This window comes from Onychostoma macrolepis, chromosome 17 (assembly GCF_012432095.1).
Source record: "Onychostoma macrolepis isolate SWU-2019 chromosome 17, ASM1243209v1, whole genome shotgun sequence".
Lineage (NCBI taxonomy): Eukaryota > Metazoa > Chordata > Actinopteri > Cypriniformes > Cyprinidae > Onychostoma > Onychostoma macrolepis.
Genome location: NC_081171.1, coordinates 11,207,717 through 11,220,409, shown reverse-complemented (window position 1 = coordinate 11,220,409; position 12,693 = coordinate 11,207,717). Strand labels below are relative to the sequence as shown.

The 12,693-nt window shown below is 36.8% G+C and overlaps 1 protein-coding gene across 3 annotated transcripts in view; it reads left to right on the top strand.

Moving 5' to 3' along the window:
- Positions 1-2,070: 2,070 nt before the first annotated feature.
- Positions 2,071-12,693, top strand: part of hspa12a (heat shock protein 12A) — a 41,881-nt gene continuing 31,258 nt past the window's right edge. For 2 of the 3 annotated variants that reach the window (XM_058749028.1, XM_058749026.1), the window contains exon 1: positions 2,071-2,376. In XM_058749028.1, coding sequence (XP_058605011.1) covers positions 2,334-2,376 — 43 coding nt within the window. In that variant the 5' untranslated portion in view covers positions 2,071-2,333. Of the gene's footprint in view, positions 2,377-3,075; positions 3,198-12,693 lie in introns of those variants that run through there. The other variant, XM_058749027.1, reaches the window with a different exon arrangement.

The window sequence follows — 12,693 nt, the reverse complement described above, 5'->3', positions numbered from 1 at the left end:
AAAAAGGTCAATATTTTCAGTATCAGTCAGGTGTTCTAACAATTCTGGCCACCACTGTGGGATCTGATTGTTCCACAATAATATGATGCAGATCCCTCCCTGTGTGCCATTCTAATGATATGCATTGTTTGTATTTTGGTTACATATGAAAGTCATTAACAAGAGTGAATGACCTCCTTTCATAATGTAACCAAAATACAAGAGTATTGCAAATTGACCGACTTTCACTCTACCAGTGCCTTGACATATCCACATCCTGCATGGACAAAGGTCTAAATATATTTAAACTTCTCAGAAATTATCATATGGATAATACAAACAAGAACCAGTTTATTTTGCAGCATATTATGGATGATATAGGACTGTTTCCAAACTGTTTTAATCATGGTTTGTTATGATCAAAGGGACAATTTTTAAGATATAATTTCATAAACCAATGTTCCTACAAAAGTGAAAAGACACCGTTGCATTTATGCAGCTGATATTTGTTAAAAAATAAAGGCTTGCAAACCAGTTTGACGTGACTCATTCAGTTACTTTTTGAGTTGCAGCTAATATTTGGCAGTAATGGGGCAGCAATTTGATTTTAGATTTTATAATCTAGTATTGATGCAACATAACAGGAAGAAATGTGCCCTGTGTTTTTGTGCAAGCCAGGAAATAGAAAATCATTGAATAAAAATATGTCTACTTTTTCATATAGCCATGACAAAACAAACTGCGATTTTAGTTTCTCTCCATTTTCCTTCTACATTTTTAAACAAGATTTGATGCACATATGAATGTGAAAAAAAATATATGGGACACTTTGTACATTTTTAAATATTTTAGATTAGGATTAGGATTATGTTGCTATGCCTATTTGGGGTTTGATTGGCAGGTTTGGGGTCCTGTGGGTCAAATTCAGATTGACCACTAGATGGGGCATTGAGCCTTTTTATAACCTAGCAATGCCAGGGGACATGACCGAAACTAGCCATTGGCTTCCTCCTCTAACTACTGAAGTTTAGTTTACTAATTCTTTCAGAAAAACAGCCATCACTGATTGTATGTGTAAATGCATATGTCTAATATGTAGATTAAAATGTATCTTTATGTCTGAATTTACTTTTTCTGTCTGTCAGTAACAGGACATTAGCGGAATGTGAAACGTTTGTCCATGTTTCACAAAAAGATTCTTCTGTGAAAGTGTCTACAGCATATGTTCTGCTGTATTCTGTATGATATCATGAATATTGCAGTGCCTTTAGCATGTAGACTCCACCCTGGCTGAGATCACACCCATATGTTAATTAAAAAGAAAACAATTCCTCCTCAGATCTACACAAGCACCATTTCAGTGCATCTAAATGTCACCCTTTTAATTGATGAAATTACAATAGGCTACTGTATAAGACAATGCACAATATTATTTTCCATGCAATACTGTGTACAGTGGGATACAGTATATTATTTGACCATGTTTGTCATGGGATATGATGATTTTATATTTGATAAGCTTTCACAGAACAATTTTTCACCTACAAGCCTAATTAAGACAGACAGATAGATAGATAGATAGATAGATAGATGATAGATAGATAGATAGATAGATAGATAGATAGATAGATAGATAGATAGATAGATAGATAGATAGATAGATAGATAGATAGTTGTCTAAAAGTTGTCAAAAACAGCTATCACTGAGGCAGTACTCAAGGTGCAAAAGGCAAAAGGTATTTTGTACCTTATTTACATCTAAATGGTACACGTTAGTACCTTAAAGGTACATATTTGTACCTTAAGTAGCTAAACATATTTGGACATTTTGAAAGGTCATTGCCCCAGTGACAGATTTGTACCTATTTTTTTCTTGAGAGTATGTAAACAAATATGGCACTATTGTATTTTATCCTTTAAGTATATATAGAGATAAGAATGGCTATACAGAGTAAATTAGGTGTCGCATTAGTTCTCAGAGGCCCGTGTTTACTCTGTTACTGTGTTCATTAGTCTTGCACATGGAGTGGAGCAGAAGGGCGGGGCGGGATGGCGAGCTAACAGACGTAAAGTCTGGATCGGTACACTCCCTTTCTCTGGGTGTCAGACAGCCTGAGAAAAACTCAACTGTAGGTCAAACTCGACATACTTTCTTTTAAATGCGCTCCAAAGAGTTAGTCTTTAAGAGTTTAGGGCTGGAAGTCTGGTGGGTGTAAGAGCGTAGTGAAGAAACAGGACCGGGGGAAGTACACTTAAGAAGTAGGCAGCTTTTCTGTAAAGAATCTAATGAGACGCGCAAAAAGTTAGACATTAGGGCTGGAACTTAAGAGGAATAAGGAAACTTGAAGATTTTAATGATGACTGAGAAAGAGTTGGCGATTGACGACATTATAACAGGTAAGTTAAATCCAATTTAAGACTGTTTGAGCCGTTTATTACGGTACAACTCGTTATCAACGCCCACAGAGTCAGAACCCGAGCCCACATGATGTCTTTACTGTAAGTGAAGTTATTCTCAAACCCCTCTGAGACAGATTCACACACAGCCTTTAATCATACGTTTGTGTCTCTTTGCGAAGGGTTATAGCTTTATTTTGTGGCATAGATACACTGTCAATTTTAATTAATATTTTTTTATGGGGAAATAATCTAAAAATACTACAATAAAACGTATTATTAGGCCATATTTATAGGCCTACGTTAAAATAATATTTTAAAAGACTATGTAATTTTACAATAAAATGAATATAGTGTTTGTGTGTGTGTGTGTGTGTGTGTGTATGTGTGTGTTTACAATACTTTTTTTAATGGTGAATTATCGTTAAAATAGGACGTTATATAATTTAATGACACATTGGCGTCATAGTATTTATGATAATTTTCTGGCCAGTTTTACAGTAGGTTAAATGTAACATTTTCTACAGTGTATTCCTGGAAATCACATTTACTGTAGTAGCCTATGCTGCAGGCAATCTACATACTGGATGTGAATATTATATTCCATCTCAAGAATATTATTAGTCTTATCTTGTAAGAGACTCTTTATGGCATAATGGGAAAAAACTGCATCTGACTTTAAAAGCGCAGTGTAGACTTGGATGACTGAGATGATAGCGGTGCAGAGTTGGGTCACGTGGTCTCGCTCCTGGGAGCTTTGAGTCAATGCAGCAAAAGTCTGCACGCTCCATCATCATCATCCCAGGTGAAGCCGGAACGAGGTAGGGCTCCTCAACCACCGACCCAAACACACCACAGAGCTTAAAGATACTTTCATAACGCATGTTAAAACGGTTCGGAGCTCGTTTTGATTCGGAATAATCGCATTGCAGAGAAATGTAGTAGCTTAATACGACTGTTTACAGCGTGGCTTCGGGATCAAAACAGCATTTCCTACAGTAGCGCGGATGTGTGTTTTGCTTGTTTTAACGTTTGGCGTGTTTCTGACAGTTCTGCGCATTGGAAGGTAAATGAGCACATGCTGCTGTCTGTCCTTTAGGAAGGACGCCAGTTTGACTGCTGATGTGATGTAATGTGATTCAGGAGGGGCGCATCTCTGACACCGCAAGAACATCTGTGTTATAGTCATCATAAGCATGTTTTCTTAGAGGTTGTTTGTGCAGTAGACATCATTACATAGCATCAAGGTGATATTCGGAGAGAGATGCGTTACATCTTTACGACATTGCCGTCTTTTCGAACCAATCGTGAACGAATCATTCTTTTGAATCGGATCTTTAAAAATTGGTTGAACCGGTTCACAAACGATTCGTTTACAAATCGCACTGTTTAGGTCCGAGCGCATCCCGAGTCAACTCGCTGACTCGTTGAACTTAGAACCGATTCGCTACGAACCGAGAACCGATTGAACTGATGGATCAAAAAGTTACTTCAGTAGCCGAATAGCCGCAAATTTATAAATAAGAGGCGTATTACTAGACGTATGTTGACTTGTTTGTGTGACGGTTTTATTGATACACATACGAAAGTTCTAGCATCTTATTAAAACGTGCTAAAAATCTGTTCAGAAAAGAGATCCAAATAATTTTTTGGTGTCTAAATGACTTTTTTCAAATAAACAGCAATGTACCTTCATACAGACTCATGAAATATTTTCAATTTAGAGCATATAATAGCCTATTCCACGCCGAGATACCAGAGACCACGTGATGACGCAGTTACGTCGTAGCACATTTTTGAATCGTTCTTCTAAAAGAACTATCCAAAAGAATCGATTCGCTGAAATGAGTGGGACTGTGAAGTGTGAACGTTTAAATAGATCAGGATGTTGCAGATCTGACACAGACATGCTAATTGCACCACGCCAGGAAATTTGCATAGGAGCATTGAACTTGCTGCCAAATGTTTGTTTTTTTTGGACCATTTGGCTGTTGAAATGTGCAAATTAACTCTATAATGTCCTTAAATTGACAATTTGTCCACACCTACTGCCTTGAGTATCTGTGTGTAGCAGTTTTAACCTTTGCGTCGCCCGCCTCTGGTCAGGGTGCCAATAGCAGAATAAAAACATGTCCTCCCCCTCAGCACATTCCCACGGTGGCACTTCGGGCCTCGAGTATAAAGCAGTCATTGTTTGAGTAAAGGGGAAAAGGCCTCATAGGTAGTGCGTGGAGGCGGGTACAGAAGAGAAGACTAGCCCCAGAAATGGTTTATTAGATGGGTAGTCGTGCGTGTTGCATGTGGAGGCCTTATGTAAACAAATATCGCTTTCAGACTTTAGGTATTTTGATATTTTATGCTTTTTCACTTTACTGAGATTCTGAGGTTAGTTTGATTTATGCAGTTTTATGAATATAAACTTTTCTAAAGTTAATGTTCACATAAAGCTCTGTTTGATGCATTGTTCACTGTATAGCTTCTTTTTCTTTTTGATGCTTTGCATCTGGCCTCTGAGCAGTAAAATGTATACAATATGTAATGTAATTTTAGAAATAATAAAATTGCTAGATAGTTTGTTAAAAACAAAATGTTATTGATAAAGATTATCACACTGATGCATATGATTGCATTTGGCAGTTTATATAGTTGGTTTAGGATAAGTTCACAAAAAAATTTTGTGTAGAAACATTTGTCACTCAGACATAAGTAGTAAATTTCACCAAAAAAATGACAAAGAAACAGTAACATGTTTAATTAAACGTGAAATTTTGAAAAAGAAAAACTGAAATGTGTGCCAATAATCAGGGTTATTATATTTGACTAAAACTGAAACTAAATTAAAAATTAATATTTTGTAATAACACAAACAAAAACACAACAAAATATAAAAATAAAAACTATAATAGTGTTTCAAGATAAAAATAATGTTTTACAGTGTATTTGAATCTGTATCTGTAATTGAACCTTTGTAATGAATCCACTAGTGTTTGTGACCAAGTGCCACACAATAGCATCTCTTCTTTCTTGGCAAGCATGCACTTGGAGGCTGACAGCAATGGTTAAGATGGTTGCAGTGAACTGACTGGTGCAGTTAACAGTCTGATGCACGTGGCTGGGGCAAGACTGCTTAGTCAGCATGGATGGGATACGGGGTATTCATGTCTGTCTGCAGCATTCATGCATGCGAATACACACAAACCGTGACCAGCTATCGCCAAATACACAAATGTTTAACAAACATACACAAACTAACACATGCACACCCAGAGACCCGTAACTCTGGACTCAGCAGTATGATGTGACCAAGAGAGCTGAGATAATGTCCACTGCCAGGGTGTGGCCGCAAGATGTGATGTGGATCCACATCTGTTTAAATAGTTGAGACACATGGCTGAGGAGAGAATATGTAGTGGTGGTATTTGTCTTTAGGAATTAATGAGCAAAGAAAGCATTCACTCGCTTCACATGCACAAAAATGAGAACATATTTTTTGCTAGGTCTAAAAATGCATGTGCGTTTTATTAACCAGTGCAGTGTTTACTGCATTCCATAATGTGTTCTGTGAGTAAATTGCAAGGCTTGGCCTTGCAGTATAGGAGATGCTTAGCTAGTAAGGGGTGTCTGGGTCCCTGGGTGTGTGTTTGGAGAGGTAGGACGACAGGGTGATGTAATTTAAAGCGGAGCCATTAGCGTCTCTGTTTGAGGTCAGCTCAATGGCTTTTAGCTTCACACACGTTCGCTTAGAAAGGCTTAATTTGATGAGTACTGTCTGTGGTCAGCATCTGTGTAGGTCAGACTCACTCTCATTCTCTCTCGTTTGCTGTTTTCTTTCCTTAGAGTTCCTCTGTAATACAAACAGTGCAAGGTTTTGATCTCCAAAATTTGTGTGCTTCAAGGTTTAGACTTGGACCTTTATACTTGGTTTAGATGTTTTTTAGGCCTTAATCGCAACTTGAAAATCCTTTTTATGTGAGATTAAATCTCTGGCTTTGAATATAAATCATTTGATGATAAAATGCATATCTTAATGACTGCAGAGTTTTGAGGCAGGAAAACTTGCAGATGGGACGGAAAGCTGTCTTTTTTCTGTTTAATTGAAAAACGTGCTGTGAATGATGTAGGCTTTTGGAAGCCTGCTACGACACTCACAAAAGCCCAAAAATTCCATTCTGGCATTACGTCATGGTATAGGTATTAGCTGCGGTTGCCTCGGTTCCCAAAGGGAAGGAGAGGGAAGTTATAGAAGGAGGAGCAGGGGTAGCTTTAATGTCAACAGACCATCCACGTGATAATGAGAATGTTACGCCTTTGGAGTGTTACATCAACAACCCATATGAAGCCTCACAACTGAAAATAAATCACTTTTTAGCACCGCTTATACACTCAGTCAAGCTTTTATTTACAATATGTGTCTGCCAAGAGACAGTCAGTCAGGCCAAGCCGACTCCACCCAGCACATATGTTCTCATCTGTGATATTCAGCTCAGTAAATCACGTGTATCTAGGCAGTTTCACAATTAGGCTGTTTATTAAAAGCTTTATTTGCCTCCTTAAACTGAACTTAAGTGCTACTCTACTCTGCTATTCAAAAGTATGGGGTCAGTAAAGCCCCCTATACACTTCAAACGAAGTTCGTTTTCGTTCTTTGTTTGGAGGCAAAAAGAAGTTTGAAAAGGCTGAGTGACGGTATTGCGCGTATGCCCTAAACAGTGAGTTGAATACCTAATAAACTGTTTTCGAGATTCGTGCATCACTGTAAACAGTCAGACATGTCGTGCAGAAACGGAGAAACTCACAGAAAGCCTCACGCTTGTGTTTGTTTCCCGCTGTGATTGCAGTTCAGGAGTGTTTTGTGTGGGCTAAACAACTGATGTCCTGCTAAATCAACTAGTCCTGCAGATCACTCAACTATAATAAACAGAAATCACATGATCTAGTATTGTTTGTATGCCGAAGGGAAAGCGTACTTTGTGTTTGTCCCGCTTGTAAACAGAGGTGTCGCGTCACGCTGAACGTGCATTAATAAACATTCAAATCCAATAAAACAACACTAAATATTAATATATTCATATGTTTACATCAGAAATAAAGGTAGTACAACAAATACTACTATTATGTATAAATACTTTGCGTTTAAAATAATAAATCATACTTGTTTTGCATTACAGTAATGTAATTGTGGGGATAATGTCTTCAGTGCTCGTGAAATTTTGTGATTGTTCTAAAACAAGCTTCATTTTCTCATTTCTTTTGTGTTCATTTTGGGATGGAGTGTGATGATGGATGAGTATGATGGAGTAAGTCTCATTTGTAAGTCGCTTTGGATAAAAGCGTCTACTAAATGTAAATGTAAACACAACAACGATGCAAAGATGGTGAATCTAGGTGTGAGATGGGTACCAAATGGTCAGAATATTATAGACAAAAGAATAATGATTAGCAGCAGTTCAGATTCAAGTATTATGTTTGCAAAACAAAAAAGCACCATTTCCATAATCAGTCCTTTTTTGTTGTTGGATGTAATAATGAATATAGCAGTCGTCATTAACTCCAGACATCTGAGCCGCTGAAGACCAGTGTTGGGCACGTTACTTTAAAAAAGTAATTAGTTATAGTTACTAGTTACTTCTCACAAATAGTAACTGAGTTAGTAACTGAGTTACATCATTATAAAAGTAACTAATTACCAGGGAAAGTAACTATTGCGTTACTTTAAAAAAAAAAAAAAGTTCAAATGTCAAATAACTTTGGATGCCCCCAATATTAAATGTTAAATTAATGAAATGGACACTAAAAAGAATAAATTATTATTATAAAACATTTTACATTAATCTACACTATTTATCTACTGACACTTAGTATCAGTCAGTCAAGCATTATAATAGAATATTATGATAATTTAATATTATATGATGATAGAACTTTAGTAATTAGAATAACTAAGTATGAATGCATATTTGTCATCAATATAAAACGCACTAAGGATTAATGAGCTGCTGGGTTCATGAATATTAATCACGTTGTCTGCATTCGCTCGAACTGATTTGCGGAAATTAAAACAGGGACGATAATAGGTGAGCGCCAGCCAATGAGATTGTCGTTTGCACATTAGTTCCACCCACTACCAGAGAAACCGGCAGTTCTTAAAAGCTGAAGAATTCTAAAGGAACTCCGTTATGTTGACAGGAAAATACAACAAAGAATTCGTTTGATTACTCGTTACTGAAAAAAATAACGCCGTTAGTAACGCCGTTTATTTATAACGCTGTTATTCCCATCACTGCTGAAGACGCAGTAGATTAACGTTACTTTCATTTTGAAGGAAATGCGCTGATCCCCGATCTGCTTAAATGCATCTATGTTCACGCGAATCATTCAGATCAGAGCTTCATATACCGAAGAAGTGAGTATAAGGGTTTTTTATTAATCTTTGCAAATCGCCTTTCCTAATAATGTGCTAGTTAGCCAGTTTCGCAGCTAAAGTAAATAGTACTGCTCGTCACCCCACGGAAGAGAGGGGCGGAGTCAGCAGAGCTCATTAGCATTTAAAGCAACATGGACTAGAATGGCTTGCTGAAAGCAGAGCTGATTTTGACAGGTTAAAAAAGGTGTTTTTTACACTACCATTGAGAAATTTTAATCAAACTATGTTACGGACTTTTCATTAAGACCCTAAAGAATCATGTCAACTTATATCAAATGAGCATCCGATGACCCCTTTAAACTGGATAAATTATTACACCTTTTTATATTTTATGTGGTGTCATGATTTGATAAAAACAAAGGTTTATTATGTTCTTTTGGCATTTCATTTATTGTATACTTTTAAATTCGCTTATTGAAAGAACAGCAGCAGCAGTATGGTGTAACATTTATTTGAAACACATGTATTTGGTGCTACCTTATATCTTTACTCTTTCCTTTCATTCATTTCATGGCTTTGGAAAACTTGCATCTGATGTTTCTCTACGTTGCTTTTTGCATAACTCTGGGTCGTCAACTGTTGCAATTAAATGCTTTCTCTGAATCTTTAAAGTCTCTCTGTGAGCGATCGTACAAGTGTGTATATATTTGTGGCAGTTCAGCTATTCGATGTTGTTCTCCTGCCTGACCTCCGTTGAATGAGAAACGAACTGGGAAAAAAAAAAGTTGCATGTCAAAGAAGGTGGAGTTCCAGAACACACCCAACGATTGCGTAATCACCACGGACCAATGGTAGCTCAAAGGTGGTTAGGAGCCAAAACGAACTCCCCCAGAAAGTTTGCTTTGGTGAACTCAAAACGAACTTCGTTTCGGCCTGATTTTGTTCTAAATAACGTCATATCAGTTCGTTATTCGATTTTGTTTGAAGTATATCGGGTCCTTAATATGTTTAAAATGTTTTTTAAACAAAGTCTCTTATGCTCACCAAGGCTGCATTTATTTAATCAAAAATTCAGTAAAACAGTAATATTATGAAATATTTTTACAGTTTTAAAAAGTGTTTTTCTATTTTAATATATTTTAAAAAAATTATTTATTCCTGTGATGGAAATCATTATCAATTTTGAAAACACTTGTGGAAACTGATATTTTTTCAGGATTCTTTGATGAATAGAAAGTTTAAAAGAACAGCATTTTATGTATATATATATATATATATATATATATATATATATTTTTTTTTTTTCAATGAGTTCTATCTAGATAAAAGTATTAATTTCTTAATATAAAAAAATCGTACTTAGACCAGACTTTTAAACAGTGTATATAACAGCACGTAATTTATATAAGAATATATTAGAGCAAATAATTTACATTTATTTAATTCAAATTCTAAGTCCAAACATTGTAACTGTTAACTTTGAAATCAAACCAAACTTCAAATACAAGCTTAGTAGACATCATAACGTAATGGCTAATGCATTTGATGTAACACAGACTCTTGTTGCTAAACCTATAACTATATAGGACTAGGATACAGTAATATGAAATATATAAATGTACTATATATCCCCTCAACAGGAGAATTTGCACTTTCTGATATCTTTGTTTCAGACCAGTAAAGGGCAGATGTTTGTTTGTGCTGTGCAACCTGCATGAGCAAATTTGGTTTTTATGACCTAATTCAGTTCTGATCCAAATCTTGACTAGTGCTTACAGAGTTACTAGGTCTGTCATGCACTGTGCTGGTGGTTCACTTTGCTTTGGAGAGGGTTGAATAATTTCACATTTGTTTGAATTATTCATATACCCCTTTCGGTAGTATCTGGAGAGATGTGGCCAGGCACACAGATGTTACTCATAGTCTGGAGACGAATGTATCTTCAGGTCGGATAGAAAAAGATGTTGATGTGCTTTGCCAGATCACAGACTGTTATTGGCACATTTGTGCTGCCTCAGACCAGATGGCATTTATGTGAAAATTGTGGTCTTATTTTTGTAGTGTTCAGAAAAATGGTGGGCGTGAAAAGAAGCATTTACATGCCGCCAAGAAGCCTTGATTCGTTGCAGTGAATTCCCAGTGGGCTTGACTGCACTATGTGAGGAAACCGACCCCACCAGCGTGAAGAGAAATGCCAATAATCCAGTCAAGCTGTGTCTGGCCTTCAGTCTCAGGGGCAATGGGGGGATGTATGTATATATCTATATGTCCTCTGTAGATAATATACCGGCAGAAGAGGGAAGCATGTACCTCAAGTGTACGACGAGTTTAGTTTGACCTTCAGAGCATGACTGCAGGAATCTAGACTATTTATATGGATTTTAGATGAATAGAGGTGGAAATAGACCTAATTTAAGATCTTTTTATAGTCTATGCTATGCAGAAACTAAACTTTATTGATTCTATTTAATGACTTTATTTCTTCTGTGGAACAAAGAAGATATTTTGAAGAATTACCATTGACTTCCATTGTATGGACAAAAAAATAAATAAAAATAAATTTCTTGTGTTAACATGTATAATGTCACTTTATAGTCATTCAGATGAATCAAAATTGGCAGAATGTGTCAGATAGTAGAGTTTGACTTATTTTAAATGCGGAACATTCATTGAACGAAATGTTTTTTCAAGTAAACTCATGGTCTATTGAAAGTTGCTGATTAACCATTTACTGTGGATTGTGTCATTTGTGATTGTTTGCGTTTGAGAGGTTTTCCTTACGCTTTGTGCAGCAGCTGTTATCAGGCTGTCCAAAACCAGATGCACAGGAAGGAAGACTATTGAAACTCCAAGAGGCCATTTTTAGAATTTCCTCAAGGAGACACAACAAGTGCATAAGCACACATACAAATACAGAGACTTTCAACTTTGGGTTGCCTTCCTCTCTTTCAAAAGACTATCTTTCTTTATTGTTCGTTAGGAGTCAGTGCACGTTTGACAGTTTAAACCGTCTGTGTTCTCCTGGGGTACACTGGCCAGTACATTCACCTTCATTCAGAAAGGTTAATTTCCTCAGTTTTCATTGTGTTACATCTTTAAGTGTTCTTTTTTATTAACAATATTTCATCTGCTGTTCAGGTAATAGCTTTGGTAAGGTAACTATCTGCTGAAAAAAGCATCCTAAACCAGCCTAAGCTGGTTTGCTGGTCTTAGCTTGTCATTAGACATGCATTCCATAGATCTCTTTATGTCTGTAATGTTTATTCTTTACTCGTTTGAGTAAAGTATTAATTGTTTGACAGCACTACTCATGTCACTATTGATCAGTTTTGTGCATCCTTGCTGAATTTCTTTCAAAAAATTGTAATTACCTGACCAGAAAGGTATACATTCCAGTCTGTGAATGCACAGAACAGACGCCGAGAGAGGTGACACTGCGCCGGGAGAGTCAGATCTCGCGCTCGCGGGGCAGCACTGGCGACATCTTCCAACTGAACCATAGCTAAGGTTTATCCAAAAATGTCGCTAGGTTTGTCAGTTTGTATATTCTATGGAAAAAAGCAGCTAAAAGGGTCTGAAAGTTGCTTAATATAGTGCTAAAGTCGCGCTCGTGCGTGTGAGACGCGGGAGCTGATGGCAGCGGGCGGTGGAGATTGTGGATGAGTTCTTCTGTGTCATCATCACGTTCTACTAGTTCTACAGCATCAGAACTCTCACACTTAGTAACACACACAGCTGTGTCCTCGCCACAATGCAACAGTGAAAAGAGACCCCTCTCAAACAGTGTCGCGTTCCGAACGTTATTTAAATAACACTGGTATTGCGGTATTTTAAAAATTCATATCATAAGAAAAATAAACACCGGTATTCGGTATGAACCGGTATACCGCCCAGCACTAGTTTGCACCAGACAGACATGATTACAGTGATAAGAATCCTACTAGTGAACTGAT